Raw genomic sequence first — 19,077 nt, forward strand, 5'->3', positions numbered from 1 at the left:
TATATATATATATATATACATATATATATATATATATATATATATACATATACATATATATATATATATACATATATGTATATATATATACACATATATATATATATATACATATATATATATATATATACACATATATATATATATATATATATATATATATATATACATATATAAACACACACACACAAATACTAATACTGTTGAAATAAAATAAGCTTTCATTATGCTCTTACTAATACAGTATATCTTACCTGAGTCTTCTGAGTGTTTGTGGGTTGAAGGTGCCTGTAGAAAACACTCTTGATGACATCAGGGAAAAGACAAGTAATAACAATAAGAATAATAGCAAACCAGGCAGAGCCACTAGAAAGTAGCTGAACAAAGACAAAATACATGTCTTGTGTGTGCAAAAATGGCCTAGAAAATGAAACAAAAACAAACAAAAAAATCACCATAAACAAATAGTTCAGTAAACCAAAAATCAAAATATACAACTCACTATAAAAACTTAAATTTTTGCAATCAAATATCAGCTTCTGTTTTTTTTATTGAATAGGAAAAAACATAAATGATGCATCTCAGAGACATTTTTTTTCTTTTTTTACACTAAACAAACAGATTCTTAATGCTACACTCATTACTTAAAGGATTCGTTTGGTATTTTTCTAGTCAAAGCCATTTCTTTACAACTAGGGGGCTCCGCCCCCTGCTCGCTTCGCTTGCCAACCCCTGGCGTTGGGACATGACAAAGAGTGAGATGTATGAATTAGATATAGAATAGTGTGCAGCTTTGGATGATGCGCATAGAAATATCAAATAAAGTATCAAGAAGCGGAAAGCAAATGTCCATGCGTTGGAATGTAGGTGTGTTGTTTTCATCAGGACGTAAATGTAGAACAATATCTCTGTGAAATGGAGGCTCACCATGTTTACTTTGAAAGACAATTGCCACTGTCATTAACTACGGGCAGATTGTATCGTCTTGGATCTTGTTCTTTGTCCTTTATCAAGACCAAAGCAAATGTAGTTGCCGCTATACCTTCTGCATTTGCTTTTGTATTTGCCTCCTTTTAAACTTCATGTAGCATTTTTATAGACTTAGCTAATGGGTGATTGTTTATGACATGAGAGACGTTTCTCATTATAAGCTCTGTGCATTGTTTGTTTTCAGGAAGGTTCATGAGTTGATAGATTGCCTCATCTGGATCTAGGATGTAGATTTGTGCATATTTGCGTTGTTGATTTGTTTCAGGGTGCACTGTTCCAATGCGATGCAATATTTGTCCACATATGCGAAAGCAGTATGGGCCATTGCCTTTTGGTGGCCTGATATGTACTCCGGTTGATGGAAAAGCAAATGAACTATTGTAGGATCTAATGCAGTTCATAAAGTTTTTACTTTCAGGCACATCGTTAGTTAGAAGCTTCTTTAGATATTCAGGATATGAATGTAAAGGAGGCAGTCTAATCTGACCTTTTTGACAACAACGTGTAAATTCATTACTTGTATTGCCAGTTGTTTCTTCTGTGAAGTTAAGTGAATGACAATGATTGCAAATGACATTCATTAATCCCAATGAATTTTCCTCAATAGTGGATTCCTTATTGAAGGCGTTTTCAGTCATTTTGCGTAAGCGTTTAACAGGTGTGTGGCGTTGATGTCCGCAACAGGCATGTTTCGCTTTTTGCGTTTGATTGCCTTTTTGTTGCATGTCCATTATTTGTGACGCGCTATTTTTTTCTTTTTTTTTATTCGCCTCCGCTTTGCGCAAAGTCCATTTCAGTCTACGCCGTGCATTGTTTGTATCGAGCCTTGTCCGTTTTTGTATGTCGGTCATTTGAGCTTGGTGCTTTTCGCGTCTTGCTTTTTTTTTTTTCTGTCAGTTTATTTGCGCGTTGTTCACGTCTCCGTTCATTTATTCTGTCTCTTCGCTCCCTTTTTTGTATGTGTGATACGCGAGCTCTTTCGGTTTGAAATCGTGCTTCTTCGATGCAGCACTTTGACACGCGCGCTGAATGCGTCAACGTTCATTGTGTCTGTCCATTTGGGCATGTCTTTGTAACGGTGTCACTTGTGCTTTGCGTTTTTTGATCCGAGACATTTTTAAGCGCGCTTTATGCGCCGCCGTCTATTTTCTTGTTTCTTTCGTGTTCGTGTGTTTGTTCCCGTTATCCTTTCCGAATTGTTTTGTACCCGTGACTGTGTATTCATGACTTGTTTCTTTCTTAGCATGCGAAATATGGATAAGTAATAAGGAGGATCGCACTCACTGTTAATATGTATCCTTTTCTGCAGTTGAACGGTTAATAGTGCTTTATTGAAAGGACATCCACCTATGCTGCCTAGTGTGAAGGTGTCGACGTTCACTTTAGAATATGTGGCTTTGGGTGTCACTTCTTATGGATGTGTGGGGGAGGGTTGAGGATTGTTGTCGCGCGAGCGTCTTCTTTCTTTTTGTGTTCCTGTGTCTTGTTTGAATCCCCCTCTTTGTGTGTGTCCCGTCCCTTGCTTGTAGGGTCTGTGGGGCGGTTTTGTGTTCTTTTTTTTGTCTTCCATGGGCTTGTTGAATCCCCCTCTTGGTGTGTGTCCCGTCCTGTGCCTGTAGGGTGGGGTGGGGTGGGGTGGGGGGGGTCGTGCCTTGCTGTTGTGCGCTCGTCTGTTCTTTTTTTTTGGTGTGTTTAGTTTCGTGTGCAATGTGTTTCGTGCTTTCCCCGCGTTTGACTACTTTTTTATGTGCCTTTTCCTTTTTTAGGTGCTTGTTGCGCCTCATTTCTGTGACTCCTTTTTGTATGTGCTCACTCCTGTTTTCTGTGGTCTTGTCCGCCTCTCGCGGCCCCTCATCCGCCTCTCTCGCCCTCTTTTGTCCGCCTTTCTCGGCTCCTCAGCCGACTCTCGCGGACTCTTTTTGCGCCTGCGCAGTACGTCTTTTTGCAGCTATGGCCCATTGCCGGATGTGCCTGCGTCCATCATCCGGTTTAGCATTCTCGGTTAGTAATATGGATCATGGCATATGTTAATTTGCCACACGAAAAAGCATTTCATATGAAGTATTTAAAAAAATAAATCTTAAATACCTAGCCTGCACTTGCCTTTGATCATGGAGGTGAGGGGTACTATGGTTCCAAGGTGAAAAAAAGGCCTCAAAATTTACCAGCTTCAATAAATTTGAAGCAGCAAAAATTTTGATTTAAGAAAACATGCCTTCTGAGGTGCACACGTGACAGCTAAAGTAAACTAGAAATAATTTATTCAATCAGATTCTTGGTACTATGTGAATGAGGTAGAAATATTTTCTGTTCACTTGTTTGCTTGCAGCAGGCATCATGGGTGGAGTCTTGCCACATCCTCTAACCCCCCATTTGTCAAATTGCCAAAGATTTGTCATTGCAATTCAGTTTTTTTCAATGGTTATGTTTTGCCATACTTTGTAACAACAGATAGATGCATACTTAAATCATAAAAATATTTTTCCTAAATGGTGCTTACTTATTGCCTATTACACTCTTTATTGTGATTTTACATAAACTGCAGAGGTAGATTCAAGCCAGGTATCAAAGTTATGGTGAAGACAGCACATAAGAGTTTCATTGTACTTTGTTCACATAACAATAAATCTGTACTGAACTGATTACTGACACACCCAGATACGTATCACTCCATAAATATGCAGGAAAAATATGCAAACTCAATGCAGATGCTAGCACTGTGAAGCAGGAATGACAGCTGAGTATCTTAAAAGTTTTCTTGAACATAATGAATTTGTCTACCATGTTAAGAGTACAGAAGCAGCACTCCTCCACCTTTAGAATTTGTTTTCATTTTTATTTAATGTTGAGTCTTTTCATTTTTTTCCCATTAGTTATTCTGTGTTATTGACATTCAGTTTTGGAGTATTTAGGCTACACCATCTGATCAGTTCAGTTCCCTTTTTCCTACAGGCAGATTCCGTATAAGTAGAGATGATCCTCAACATTCCACAACCTTGACCATTCCTACAGAATCTGCATATATCTGCAAATACCTTTATTTTAACATAAGGTGATAATATGTGTAGCCATTAAAGGCAACACATAATGGAAGCCGCTGTTGTAGATATTATAGTATTAATATATTGTGGAATTTTTGATTGCTTAAATTAAAAATGTATGTACCTCTACAAATATATTACTTGTGACATTGCAAAAACAGGGTCAGGCACATACCATTCCTTGCTGTTCTAAATGCTGAAGGACCATCCTATAACATGTTACTGAATAGCTTTCCAAGTGTATTCTGTTTCTGTAAGATGCCTTCAGTATCACATTTGAAATGGAATAAATCACTTTGTAGTATGTAATTAATTAAGGCTCTGACACCTCAAGTATTACTAAAGCTAATTTTCCAATATACAATTTTGTTCCTTTTTCCCCGATATCTGACTTCATACTGCTCTGAAAGTAGCTTCACCTACCACTTTTAAATTTCCATTTTCTTTGTTGTACCTGAATTTGTTGCTGATATACTGAGGGACTATTTTATGAAGAATGCATATAATTGAATCTAATAAATAAAACTTAATTGTGTCAGTTAGTTTTAAATTCCTTTGTAATGAATGTACACCCTTCTAACATATACATTTGCATGAAAAATTGTTTCAATTGAGGGCCTTGTGAAAACCAGAGCTTCTACAAAGTGTTAGCTCTCACTTCACATTTAAAATGAAATTAAACATCTGGTCTGGTGCATGTGATGGACACTGAATATCAGTTTAAAGGGATAGCTTTGCCAGGGTCATACACTTTTACATTCCATAAATATGGATTTCTCATGAATTGTCAACTGACTAAATGCAAATTGTAAAGTTTCAATGTAGATCAGGTCTGCTTAAACTATTGATAATACTGAAATGAGGATCACTCTTACAAATACATTCATAAATGTTAAAAAATAATATTTTCAGTGGGCATTTTTGATATACTGTTTAAAGTGCACCGAAACTCAACTTACCAAATAATTCCTCCATAAAATAAGGAAAAAATGAAATAAAATGCAATTGAACCCCAAGTCACAAAATGGTTCATCCATGTCCAGAAATGAGTTTCCAATGCAAGCTGGAAAAAAAGAGATTTATTTATGTGTGTGTATTATATATGCACACAAACAAATACACACACACACACACACACATAAATAGAACATATTAACATGTATCAAACTGAAAAATGCTCAACATTCATGGTGGCTTGAAAACACCAGTGATCCAAGTAAGCACTTCTCATTTCCAAATGTGAATGAAGAGTGGCAGTAGGAAAATCATTACCAAAATGGGCAAACGTTTTGGAATGCCCGCCCCAACCCTTTCCAGTTTTTACCAAAATTTATGCAGTTTAATGTCTCAATGTACTTTGAAATTAAGCATAAAAAGTGAGACTTGCTTACTTTGACCACTATTAAGCTGTGCTTGACCTTGTAGTCCTATGAGGTTCCTGTCTGCAAGACCTGTTCCTGTCCTGTTAAAGACCTCCAGTTTCAAAGTTCCCTTTGATGGTGTAGGAAATACTAACTCCTTGGCTTTCTTTGTTATTTCTCTAAAGGGTGTTAATTGCCTTTTTCTCACCATTAAGATTGCAATATACTACTTTATGCAGTACAATAGTGTCCAAATAATGCTACAACAGGTGGAGCAAAACAATTTGTTCTAACACTTCTTCGATACAGGGAGGGTTTGTAAATGATCAACCAAACCTGAGACACTTGTAGGAATTGTTTGTTATTAACTTTCAAAACTTCATTAACTTCCATTGCTGCAGAAAAGTACATTTTTAACCTATTATTTGTTCCCTGTAAAATGCCTTTTTGTATAAGATTTAAGATACTGTTATTTTTAGTTTTGGAAAAGATAAACTTCATTTTTTTTAACCTTTGGCATTTTACTGCTTACCTTTGTGTCATTTCAAGTTATTCTCTGGACCTGAGCTGCTTAAATAAAAAGAAGCACACTGGAACACTGCAGGTGTTATAAACACCTGACAGGTAGTATATATCTATCCATATCTGTATACATACATACAGTTAGGTCCATAAATATTTGGACAGAGACAACTTTTTTCTAATTTTGGTTCTGTACATTACCACAATGAATTTTAAATGAAACAACTCAGATGCAGTTGAAGTGCAGACTTTCAGCTTTAATTCAGTGGGGTGAACAAAACGATTGCATAAAAATGTGAGGCAACTAAAGCATTTTTTAAACACAATCCCTTCATTCCAGGGGCTCAAAAGTAATTGGACAAATTAAATAACTGGAAATAAAATGTTCATTTCTAATACTTGGTTGAAAACCCTTTGCTGGCAATGACAGCCTGAAGTCTTGAACTCATGGAGATCACCAGATGCTGGGTTTCCTCCTTTTTAATGCTCTGCCAGGCCTTTACTGCAGCAACTTTCAGTTGCTGTTTGTTTATGGGCCTTTCTGTCCGAAGTTTAGTCTTCAACAAGTGAAATGCATGCTCAATTGGGTTAAGATCAGGTGACTAACTTGGCTATTCAAGAATTTTCCACTTCTTTGCTTTAATAAACTCCTGGGTTGCTTTGGCTGTATGTTTTGGGTCATTGTCCATCTGTATCATGAAACGCCGCCCAATCAATTTGACTGCATTTAGCTGGATTTGAGCAGACAGTACGTCTCTGAACACCTCACAATTCATTCGGCTGCTTCTGTCCTGTGTCACATCATCAATAAACACTTGTGTCCCAGTGCCACTGGCAGCCATGCACGCCCAAGCCATCACACTGCCTCCACCGTGTTTTACAGATGATGTGGTATGCTTTGGATAATGAGCTGTTCCACGCCTTCTCCATACTTTTTTCTTGCCATCATTCTGGTAGAGGTTGATCTTGGTTTCATCTGTCCAAAGAATGTTTTTCCAGAACTGTGCTGGCTTTTTTTAGATGTTCTTTAGCAAAGTCCAATATAGCCTTTCTATTCTTGAGGCTTATGAGTGGCTTGCACCTTGCAGTGCACCCTCCGTATTTACTTTCATGCCGTCTTCTCTTTATGGTAGACTTGGATATCGATACGCCTACCCCCTGGAGAGTGTTGTTCACTTGGTTGGCTGTTGTGAAGGGGTTTCTCTTCACCATGGAAATGATTCTGCGATCATCCACCACTGTTGTCTTCCGTGGACGTCCAGGTCTTTTTGCGTTGCTGAGTTCACCAGTGCTTGTTTTCTTTCTCAGGATGTACCAAACTGTAGATTTTGCCACTTGTAATATTGTAGCAATTTCTCGGATGGGTTTTTTCTGTTTTCGCAGCTTAAGGATGGCTTCTTTCACGTGCATGGAGAGCTCCTTTAACCGCATGTTGTCTGTTCACAGCAAAATCTTCCACATGCAAGCACCACACCTCAAATCAACTCCAGGCCTTTTATCTGCTTAATTGATAATGACATAACGACAGACTTGCCCACACCTGCCCATGAAATAGCCTTTGAGTCAATTGTCCAATTACTTTTGAGCCCCTGAAATGAAGGGATTGTGTTAAAAAATGCTTTAGTTGCCTCACATTTTTATGCAATCGTTTTGTTCACCCCACTGAATTAAAGCTGAAAGTCTGCACTTCAACTGCATCGGAGTTGTTTCATTTAAAATTCATTGTGGTAATGTACAGAACCAAAATTAGAAAAAAGTTGTCTCTGTCCAAATATTTATGGACCTAACTGTACATACATACATACACACCGCCTGTAGAAAGTATTCAGATGCCTTTACTTTTTACACGCTTCACGTTGCACACTTATGCTAAATTAACTTTTTACTTAAATCAAGCAACACTCAATACCTCAAAATGACAAAGCAAAAACAAGATTTTATACATTTTTGCTAATTTCTTAAAAACAAAAACATGCTGTATCAAATGGATGCAAACATTCAGACTCTTTACTTAGTTGAAGAACCTTTGGCAGTGATTACAGCATGGAGTGTTCTAGGGTATTACATGAAAGGACATGCTTCACACATCTGGACTTGGGGATTTTCTGTCATTCTTCTCTGAAGATCCTCTCAAGCTCTGTCAGGTTGGTTAAAGACCATCAATGAACAGCTATTTTCAGGTCCCTCCAGAGGTGTTCAGATGGGTTGGGCCACTCACAACCATTCACAGTACTTTCCCTAAGCCATTTTGTGTTGTCTTTGCTTTGTGCTTAGGATTAGTGTCCTGTTGGAAGGTGATCTTTCAACCCAGTCTGAGGTAAGAGCACTCTGGAGCAGGTTTTCGCTGAAGATAGATGTACTTTGCTCCATTCAGCTTCCGCTCAAACCTGACTAGTCTGCATTTCCCCAATGATGATAAACAACCTCACAACATGATGCTGCCATCACCATGTTATACCACTGGAACTGTACTGAACACATGATAAGCGGTGCCCTTCAGACATGAGTTTAGTTTTATCAGATTAGAGAATTTTGCTTCTCATAATCTGAGAGCTCTGTAGGTGCCGTTTTTGCAAACTCCAAGTGGGATTTCATGTGTCACCTGGTCACTCTGTCATAAAGTTCAGATTGGTGGAGGGCTGCAGTGGTGGTTGTAAGTCTGGATGTTTCTCCTAACTCTGCATAAGCTCTCTGGAATTCCACTGAAGGATTATAGTGGACACTGTGCTGTTCTTGGGAACCTTCATTGCTGAAGAAACATTTTGTAGCCTTCTCCAGATCTGTGCCTTGACACAATCCTGTCTCTAAGCCCATCAAGCAATTCTTCAACCCCTGGGCTTGTTTTTTGTTCTGATACTTATTTTCAAATATGGGACCTTATATACAGGTGTGCCATTCATAACCATGCACAATCAACTGTATTGACCACAGACAGAATTCCAAACAAGGTGTACATCATTTCAAAGATGATCAATAGAACTGCAATGCACCTGAGCCGTATTTCAAGTGTCAAACTAAATTTGGAAAAATTCCTTTGCCATTCTGGGGTATTGAGTGTTGAGAAAAAATATAAATGGTTTTAGTGTAAGACTGCAATATAACAAAATATGCATACACAAACTCATGCATTGGGTCAGCAAGAGTAACTGCTGAGTAACCTTATGGCCCATGAAATAGACGTGTTTTAACAATACTGTTAGTCTTTCTAAAACAGCATATGCTATATATGTACTTTAAAGAATACAGCTTTATTCTGTTAGTTATAATCACTACTGACTTCACATCCCTCTCAACGCTTTGCTGTCTTGAAGTTATACAGCCAGTAAGTACAGATTCTACTGTGTACATGGAGAAGTTAGTCAGCATTAATGTAGACATGCTGACCATCTCCCAGACTTCCAGGAAGTTTAAATCTACTGACCATCATAGCATCCCCTTCAATACAGATTGAATGCCATGTGAAGTCAATGGCCAGCTCCTTTGTTTTGCCAGGGAATAGATTGTTGTCCTGACACTACAGCTCTAGAAAGCAAACCTTTTCGCTGAAAACAATCTCATCAAAGTTATGATGGTATCTTCAGAAAATGTAATTATAAAGATAAAGCTGTGTTTGGTCACATAGTGATTGGTAAAAAAAAAAAGGTACAGCAGAGGGCTCAGCATACAACTCTTGGGAGTATCTCTGCTGAAGATCAGTGAGGAGGAAGTAATACTGGCCACATTGACATGACAGGTTCTGCCAGTTAGGAATTCTAAAATGTATTTTTTAGATGGTCTCACTATGTCTCAATCTAAGATTCTGGTGATAATCTTTGGTGGTTCAACTGTTTTAAATGCTAAGAAGTAGTCTATTCACAGTACTGTGGCACAGCAGTTATTATCCAGGTATATGAGAACAGTATTAAGTGCAAGCAATTGGTCATTCTTTGTGATCCGGCTATGACAATACGCAAATTGGAGATGGTCTGTATTATTGGGAAATTCACTTTAATGCATCTTAGCACCTGTCTTTCAAAACATTTCATTACAATGGAAGTCAGCATCACTGGTCTGTAGTAACTGTGACAGTCCCCTTTTTTCCTTTGTTTTTTTGGTTTATTTCTAAAAGAAAACAGTAACTGTAAGCAAGACCAGATGCACTAAATGAAATTTATCAAGTGGTACTCATTTGGGATATATAAACAACATTTTTTCAAGCAATAACTTTAGCTTCTCCGTGTACTACTGATACTGTTTGCTGCGGTTATTTGACGAGCATATTGCTTTCAAATGGGAAAGGTACAGTGCCTTGCATAATGTTTGGGACAAAGCACATTTTTACATGATTTACCCCTCTGCTCCACAGTTTCAAATTACAAATGAAACAATTCTTAAAATGCACATTTCAGACTTTTATTTAGGGGTATTTGCATACATTTTCAGTTACACCATGGAGAAATGACAACACTTTGTCTACATGGTCCCCTCATTTCTGGGAACCATAATGTTTGGGGCATAGCAATGGCAGGGTATAATAAAGCAGTCATATCTACTACTTTGTTGCATATACTTTGAATGCAATGACTGCTTGAAGTCTATGATGATTCATAGGCATCACCAGGTGCTGGGTGTCTTCGCGGGCGATTCTCTGCCAAGCTTTTAATGCTGCTATCTTCAGCTCCTGCATGTTTTGTGGGCTTGTCCACTTATGCTTTCTCTTCAGCATATGGAAAATAAGCTCAATTGGATTTAAACTTGGTGACTGCCTTGGCCATTCAAGAACTTTCCATTTTTTAGCTTTGAAAAACTCATGTGTTGCCTTAGTAGTATGTTTGGGATCATTATCTTGTTGTAGGACGAAATGACATTCATTGATTTTGGAGGCATTTAGTAGAACTTGACTAGATGTTTCTATATGTCTTACTTAGATCTCATTGCCGCCAGCAGTTTCATCATCAATGAGGGTAAATGTGCCAGTAACTGTAACAGCAATACATGCCCAAGCCATAACACCCCCATCATCAAGTTTAACAGATGAGGTGGTATGCTTTGGATCTTTGGCAGTTCCTTTTAGTCCCCACACTTTGCTCTTGCCATCACTCTCTTACAGGTTCATCTTTGTCTAGTCTATCCACAAGACCTTTTTCCAGAATTCTTTGGGCTCTTTAAAGTACTTTTTAACCTGTTTTTTCCCCTCTAATCTGGCCATTCTGTTTTTGTGGTTAACCAGTGGTTTGCATCTTGCAGTGTGGCCTCTGTATATCTACTCATGAAGTCTTCTGTGGATAGTCGTCTCTGACACATCCACATTTGCCTCCTGAAGATTGTTTCTCATCAGTTGGATAGGCGTTAGGGGCTTTATCCTTACCATAGTGAGGACTCTTTTGTCCTCAGCAGTGGAGGTCTTCCATGCAGCCCACTTTTTGCGATTAATGAGTTCACCAGTGCATTCTTTTGTTCTTAATGATATTCCAGACACTTGATTTAGATAATCCTAAGGTTTTACCAATGTCTTTAATGGTTTTACTCTTGTTTTACAGCCTCATAATGGCTTCTTTGACTTTCATAGGCACAGCTCTTGTCCTCATGTTTAACAATGTAGTCTGTACAGACTCCGAAGGTAGTCTGTAGGTATAAGTAAGTCTAGGTATCTTATGCCTGTACTAATGAAGCAATACTTAAAAACTGATTAATTACAAATGTCTGTGACTACCCGTGACTCCAATTACCCCAAACATTATGGTGCCCTGAAATGGGGACAATCATATAGGAAGTGTTATAATTTCTACATGGTGTGACCAAAATGTATGCAAATACCATTAAATGAAAAGTCTGCAATGTCAACTGTAATCACATCTCAATTGTTTGACTTGTAATCTGAAACTGTAAAGGGGTAAATCAAGGAAAAATGTGTCTTTGTCTCAAACAGAGAGCGCTGTATTTAAAATATGTACAAAAATGGACAATAAATTCAACTAATTAAATAAATGAAAATTTCTACATCAGATTAACTTGGGTTCAGAGATAGTGATATCTTGTTTTTTGCTGCTTTGTTCTGTATTTTCTCTTGCTGTCTTTCTTGTGTTGTGAGAACATCATACTAAGAGAACTCTGAATTGTAGGTGTGACATGGAAGTAAACCTTCAACAGGAGAACATTTCTGAAGATCCATATATTGCGAGGACTGTTTTATGTATGCTCCCTACCATTGCTAAAAATTACGGCTGGAGTGACATAAAGACAACACAAGCATAGGAACTTTATAATGAAAACAATAAATGAAGTCATCTCCTGAATCTGTTTGTAGTATTAACTTGATCCTGAATGAAATCTGATGAAGATATTGGATTTCTACACTGTTTACACAATACCAAGAATATATGAAAGAAGGCACAAAACACTTAACAAACTTTTTAATGTAGACCAAGAAAAAAAAAAAACCTTTGTCCATTACTTAATACAGTCTTTAAAATTTTCCTTTTTCTGTACCATGTTTTATCCATTGCACTGCATATAGTATAGCATGTGCCTGTTCTTTTTTCATCATTTCTGCTTTAAATACTATTGTTTACTTTTACTGATGAGAGCAAGTGCAAAAAGAATTCTATTTCATATGTTTAAAGCATCAAAATAAACCTAAAGCTAAACTGCTCAACTGTAACAGTGTGAAGCATGCGATTTCTAAAGTATAATGAACATTTTCCTCTATTTTCTGCAAAATTTTTCAGCAAAATTTCACTGTTAGTCTATTAAAGGTTTTCCTGCAATCTGAATCCATTTAAGTGTACATGGGAGAAACAGCCCCATTATTCTGATACCAACCTCAGATGAAGTCTTGGACATCAAAGCTAAACTGTGGACATTTATATATAGCTTAGGGGCTCTTGCTGGAGTTGTGCTTTTTTCTTCCTAGCTACCACTTTGCAATTGGGATTGTTGTCAATTAGAGATTTGCTAATCCAACAAAAAAAAAAAAAATCATCCATATCTGTTCATATACCTTCTTGTGATTGTGAGATCATATTTGTTATATTTTTATGAAACATTATTTTTCCAAAAATACAAGTGTGTAAGGTATAATTTTCCTCTAGTATGTTATTAAGGAAATTACTTCATTTATATGCAAGTGACAAGATGTGTCCTTAACATGATGTGTATTTCTACTAAAAAGTTGGTTTGTTGTCTCATGTAAAACTGGATGGTTTGTTTCAGGTTGCATTTAATGTCCTGTTCAATACCCTCTTCAATAACAGAAAGGCTTGGCAAAATTAGCAGTAACAACACTATTGGCTAAATATTTTCAGAAATAAACTTTTTCACTCCTCTGCCAGATTTTAATTTAAACATTTTTATCAAATATAAGAAAAGGTTAACCTAATCACATATTGATTATACTATAAATGTATATATTCAGATTTATATTAATAACAACAAATATAAAAAAGTTACAAAATGTTATGTAAAAAACAGTATTTCTAAAATTAATAGGAAATAGGAATTAATTAATTCATATGAAATTTAGAATGCAGTTACCTTTAGGGTAACGGTGATAACCATAATTGTGAAGACTAAAGTGCCAAAGGTCCAATTGCCAAACATCTATAGTAAAAAGGGACAAACATAAAAATTTAAGGATACATGTGTATCTAATTAAAGAATGACACTAATATTAGATTAATTTAAACATCTCAGTATTAGCAATGACACCAACATGAAAATAATTTTGTATTAAAGTCTGTCTGTAGTTCATCTCTTACTATTTATAGTGCTGTGAAGAAAGCATTTGCACCCTTGCTAATATACTGTGTTTCGGCATAATGTACAAAATGAACAGCCTCAGAAAAACAATTTGTTTCCTTATTCAATGAAAAAAGTGACTTTACAACCTTATCTCCCATGTGAAAATGTAATTTTGCCCACAGTTTCAATACTTGGGTGCAACACGTATAATTGCAACTAAATTGCACTTCCTATAATTTGACATTAGTCTTTGACATCACTCTGTAGGAATTCTAGACCACTCTTCTTTGCAGAAATGCTTTAATTCAAACATACTGGTAGGTTTCTAAACATGATTTCAGGTACTTCTACAGCATCTCTATTGGTTTCAAGTCAGAACTTTCACTAGACAATTCCAAAACTTTGTTTCTTATAAGCCATTCAGCTACAGAGTTGCTTTTGTGTTTTGTGCCATTGTCCTGATATACAACACAATTTCGCTTCAGATCAGACAGGTGACCGAACATTCTCCTTAAGAACATTCTAGTCAAGTGTAAAATTCATAGATCCATCAGTAACTAAGAGCTTCCATGTTCTGAGCCAGCAAAGCATCCCTTCATCATAATGCTACCACCACTATCTTTTACTGTGGTAATGAGGTTGTTACTACTGAACGTTGTACTAGCATTATGCTAGACATTGTGGGACATGCATCATCCCAACAATTCTACTTTTGAATCACCTGTTGTAGTGTAGCGGGTCCGCTGGCTACGAAAGATTGGCAGTTTTTAAATAATCCATTCGCCGCGTCAGTCTCCGTGGGTGCGATCATGCAGCCGTAGGGAGTTGATGGAGTAATTGGAGCGAGTCGAACCTGCACGTGAGGGTGCGATCATTCTCAATTGCTTAATTGGCTTCCTACGGAGCCATATAAGAACAGGCCGGGGCAGAAAGGAAGGAGGAAAAAAGAAACTGAAAGAGGCTGGGACAGCGAAAGAAAGCGGATGAGCCAGCCAGCTGTAAGAGAGAGGTCAGCGCAGTCATAGGTCCCTGATGGAGCGAAGGATCAGCATTCAAGGGACGGATTGTGCCCATTGAATGGAAAGTGGGTATGATCGTGGAGGAGTCCACCCTAGGGACCTGAGGGATGACTACGAGTGCGAGAAAGAAGACAGGAGGACAACCGATCCTAAGCGGTCTGGCAGACGCCGATGGAGGCAGCCAAGACGGGGGTTGGTAGTGTGAGAACTGCAGTGGCTGAAGTCTTTCCCGCTGAGCATGCCTTGGGTGAGCTGGAGAGAGTGGGAAGGAGCTGTGCTTGGCTGGTGCGATCCCAATGGCTGGGGGAGGACTTTAATCTCATTTTAGTCTTGTTTTAACTGTTTGGGATTTTTACCTTTTTATGGATTATTTATTTATCAACAGTTTGGGAAAACTGCATTATTTATTTGGACACTTTGCTTTGCTTTAATAGCACTTACGCACCTTTCCCCTTACTTCCTTTGTTGTCCTCATTGTTCAGTTCATTGGGTTCGAGAGGCTCCCTGAAAAGTAAGAAGGGAGCATGGAGCTGAACCCGCATCGTCACACCTGTCCATATAATATTATTTCAAAAGGCTTTGGGATTATCCAGGTCTTTTTTGTAAATGAAAGACTAATATTACAGAGATTTCCGTCTCTCCCATGAATCATGATTTCACTTAGTCTATTTCTTATAGTGGAATCATGAACACAGACCTTAGCTGTGGCTAAAGGAATCTACAGTTCTTTGGATTTTCTTTGTGTTGCTACTGTGGCCCTTGGGGTAATTTTTGGCAAGCAATCCTTTCCAGGAAAGAGTTACCACTGTCCCAACTTTCTCAATTTGGACATAATGGTTCTTTCTCACTGTGGTACAGTGGAATCCTACAACCTTAGAAATTACTTTGTAACCATTTCCTTACCGAGTTTCAATAGATTTTTTCCTTGCTTCTTCTGGAATTTCCTTTGATTGACACACCGTGTTCCTCTAGAAACCTTGTGGTGAAAACGTCACTTTTGTGGTAAGGGTCAATATATGGTTAGGTTTTGATTCAATATGGCTGGCTGCAATCAAATCTTGCTGTATTCAGTCATCTGAATCTAATATGAATTTAGCTTGGCCATCTATTTTAATGAGTAACTAAGGGACAATTACCTTTTCTCCCATGCAAAGACAAATATTTTAACTAACAATCTAGAGATGTTTTGTTAATTCTAGTTCCTTTTATCTAACATTTTATCTAATGAACTGAAGTTATTTGAAACCAATACTTTTTCACAGCACTGTACAAATACTTTTCTTATTAAACAGCTACTGTATAGGCTTAATACACTCAGCAAAACTAGAAATACTACAAATACCTAAGGACAAATAACCTAAACACAAAACATAGTGATGACAAACTATGTTTCTGAATTATGAATTACTAAAAGCAAAATTCCAAAAAAAAAAAAAAAAAATTTAGACGAGTTGACAATGAAACAAATTTTTTCTGTGTGAATACAAATAACAAATGTCCAACACAGTCAACTCTTACCAGTTGCCTGCTAGCTTTCAAAATCTGAAGACATGCACAGCATGAAAGGAGGAAAAAGGAAGTAACTGAAAAGAACAGGCAAATTGCAAGTTCGAAAATTCATTCAAACACTATACGGCAAAGCTTGACAATAACTGTATTAAATATATAACCCAAAGCAATTTCATGCTACTTTTCTTAAGTGCCTGAATGTGTTTTATTACAATAATAGCCACTCCATCATGCATCTCATAAAACCTCAGAAGCTATAAGAAGAGCTCTTGATAATATAAAATAATGCATCTGCTATATATTGAAGTATTTATTTACTACTACGTACACACTTATGAGCATAATGCGCATGTATATTTTATACACAGTACACGTGTGTGTATATATATATATATGGAATGTAAATGTAGTTCATGTTTGCTATCCACTAATCAATGCTAGAATGGCTCTTCTCAAGACCTCTGACCTTACCTTCTGTGTTTGATTCTGTTTTTTCAATGTACACCAGAAGATGATGGGGGATGTTTTTAAGTGTAATTGAAAGGGTTCAAGTAGGTTGTGTATGTGAATTTATGCGTACACATGGAGAAGATGGTGGACTGTATCCTTTTACTCTATATCTCAACCTCATAAAACTGTCTGGGTAGATTACAAATGTCATTCATGAAGCAACAGAACACTATCCAAACCTTAATTTTCTGAATGCTAAAACAAACACTCAATGTCCCCCACCTCCCTCGGGACGTGGTCGAAGTTCTGCCGGAGGTAGGAGTTGAAGCTACTTCTGACAGGGGGCTCTGCCAGACGTTCCCAGCAGACCCTCACAACACGTTTGGGCCTACCAGGCCTGACCGGCATCCTCCCCCACCATCGAAGCCAACTCACCACCAGGTGGTGATCAGTTGATAGCTCCGCCCCTCTCTTCACCCGAGTGTCCAAGACATGTGGCCGCAAGTCCGACGACACGACCACAAAGTCGATCATCAAACTGAGGCCTAGTGTGTCCTGGTGCCAAGTGCACATATGAACACCCCTACGCTTGAACATGGTGTTTGTTATGGACAATCCGTGACGAGCACAGAAGTCCAATAACAAAACACCACTCGGGTTCAGATCGGGGGGGCCATTCCTCCCAATCACGCCCTTCCAGGTCTCACTGTCATTGCGCACGTGAGCACTGAAGTCTCCCAGCAGTACGAGGGAGTCCCCAGAAGGTATGCCCTCTAGCACCCCCTCCAGGGACTCCGAAAAGGGTGGGTACTCCGAACTGCTGTTCGGTGCATACGCACAAACAACAGTTAGGACCCGTCCCCCCACCCGAAGGCGGAGGGAGGCTACCCTCTCGTCCACCGGGGTAAACCCCAATGTACAGGCTCCAAGTCGGGGGGCAATAAGTATGCCCACACCCGCTCGGCGCCTCTCACCGGGGGCAACTCGGAGTGGTACAGAGTCCAGCCCCTCTCAAGGAGATTGGTTCCAGAGTCCAAGCTGTGCGTCGAGGTGAGCTCGACTACATCTAGCCGGAACCTCTCAACCTCGCGCACAAGCTCAGGCTCCTTCCCCTTCAGAGAGGTGACATTCCACATCCCAAGAGCCAGCTTCTGTAGCCGAGGATCGGACCGCCAAGGTCCCCACCTTCGGCCATCACCCAACTCACACTGCACCCGACCTCCTTGGCCCCTCCCATAGGTGGTGAGCCCATGGGAAGGGGGACCCACGTTACCTCTTCGGGCTGTGCCCGGCCGAGCCCCATGGGTGCAAGCCTGGCCACCAGGCGCTCGCCATCGAGCCCCACCTCCAGGCCTGGCTCCAGAATGGGGCCCCGCGTCCGGGCGAGGGAAAACGGCGTCCAAATTTTTTATTCATCATAGGAGGTTATATTGAACCGCACTTTGTCTCCAGCAGAACTTCGACCACGTCCCAAGGGAGGTGGGGGACATTGAGTCCGAATGGGCCATGTTCCGTGCCTCTATTGTTGAGGCGGCTGACCGGAGCTGTGGCTGTAAGGTGGTCGGTGCCTGTCATGGTGGCAATCCCCGAACCTGTTGGTGGACACCAGCGGTGAGGGATACTGTCAAGCTGAAGAAGGAGTCCTACCGGTCCCTTTTGTCCTGTGGGACTCTGGAGGCAGCTAATAGGTACCGGCAGGCCAAGCGGAATACAGCTTCGGCGGTTGCTGAGGCAAAAACTCGGGCATGGGAGGAGTTTGGGGAGGCCATGGAGAACGACTTTCGGACGGCTTCGAGGAGATTCTGGTGCGCTGCTGACCTCGACTCGGGACGTTGTGGGTCGGTGGGGGGAGTACTTCGAAGACCTCCTCAATCCCACTAACATGCCTTCCAATGAGGATGCAGAGCCTGGGGACTCAGAGGTGGGCTCCCCCATCTCTGGGACTGAGGTCACCGAGGTGGTCAAAAAACTCCTTGGTGGCAGGGCCCAGGGGGTGGATGAGATACGCCTGGAGTTCCTCAAGGCTCTGGATGTTGTAGGGCTGTCTTGGTTGACACATCTCTGCAACATCGCATGGACATCAGGGACAGTGCCTCTGGATTGGCAGACCGGGGTGGTGGTCCCCCTCTTTAAGAAGGGGGACCGAAGGGTGTGTTCCAACTACAGAGGGATCACACTCCTCAGCCTCCCTGGAAAAGTCTATTCAGGGGTTCTGGAGAGGAGGGTCCGTCGGATAGTCGAACCTCAGATTCAGGAGGAACAGTGTGGTTTTCGTCCTGGTCACGGAACAGTGGACCAGCTCTACACCCTTAGCAGAGTCATGGAGGGTGCATGGGAGTTCGCCCAACCAGTCTACATGTGTTTTGTGGACTTGGAAAAGGCGTTCGACCGTGTCCTTCGGGGAACCCTGTACAACCGGTGTCAGAGCTTGGTCCGCATTGCTGGCAGTAAGTTGAACCCGTTTCC

General features: G+C 39.7%; 1 protein-coding gene across 3 annotated transcripts in view; it reads right to left on the reverse strand.

Annotated features, from left to right (window-relative positions):
* Window positions 1-19,077, reverse strand: part of atp11b (ATPase phospholipid transporting 11B (putative)) — a 208,324-nt gene that overhangs the window by 26,846 nt on the left and 162,401 nt on the right. For 2 of the 3 annotated variants that reach the window (XM_051923917.1, XM_051923918.1), the window contains exons 26-29: window positions 16,171-16,194; window positions 13,427-13,492; window positions 4,991-5,094; window positions 255-420 (exon numbers count right to left, since the gene is read on the reverse strand). In XM_051923917.1, the coding sequence (XP_051779877.1) occupies window positions 255-420; window positions 4,991-5,094; window positions 13,427-13,492; window positions 16,171-16,194 (360 nt within the window). The remainder of the gene's footprint in view (window positions 1-254; window positions 421-4,990; window positions 5,095-13,426; window positions 13,493-16,170; window positions 16,195-19,077) is intronic. The other variant, XM_028794610.2, reaches the window with a different exon arrangement.

Source organism: Erpetoichthys calabaricus, chromosome 2, assembly GCF_900747795.2.
Source record: "Erpetoichthys calabaricus chromosome 2, fErpCal1.3, whole genome shotgun sequence".
Classification (NCBI taxonomy): Eukaryota; Metazoa; Chordata; class Cladistia; order Polypteriformes; family Polypteridae; genus Erpetoichthys; species Erpetoichthys calabaricus.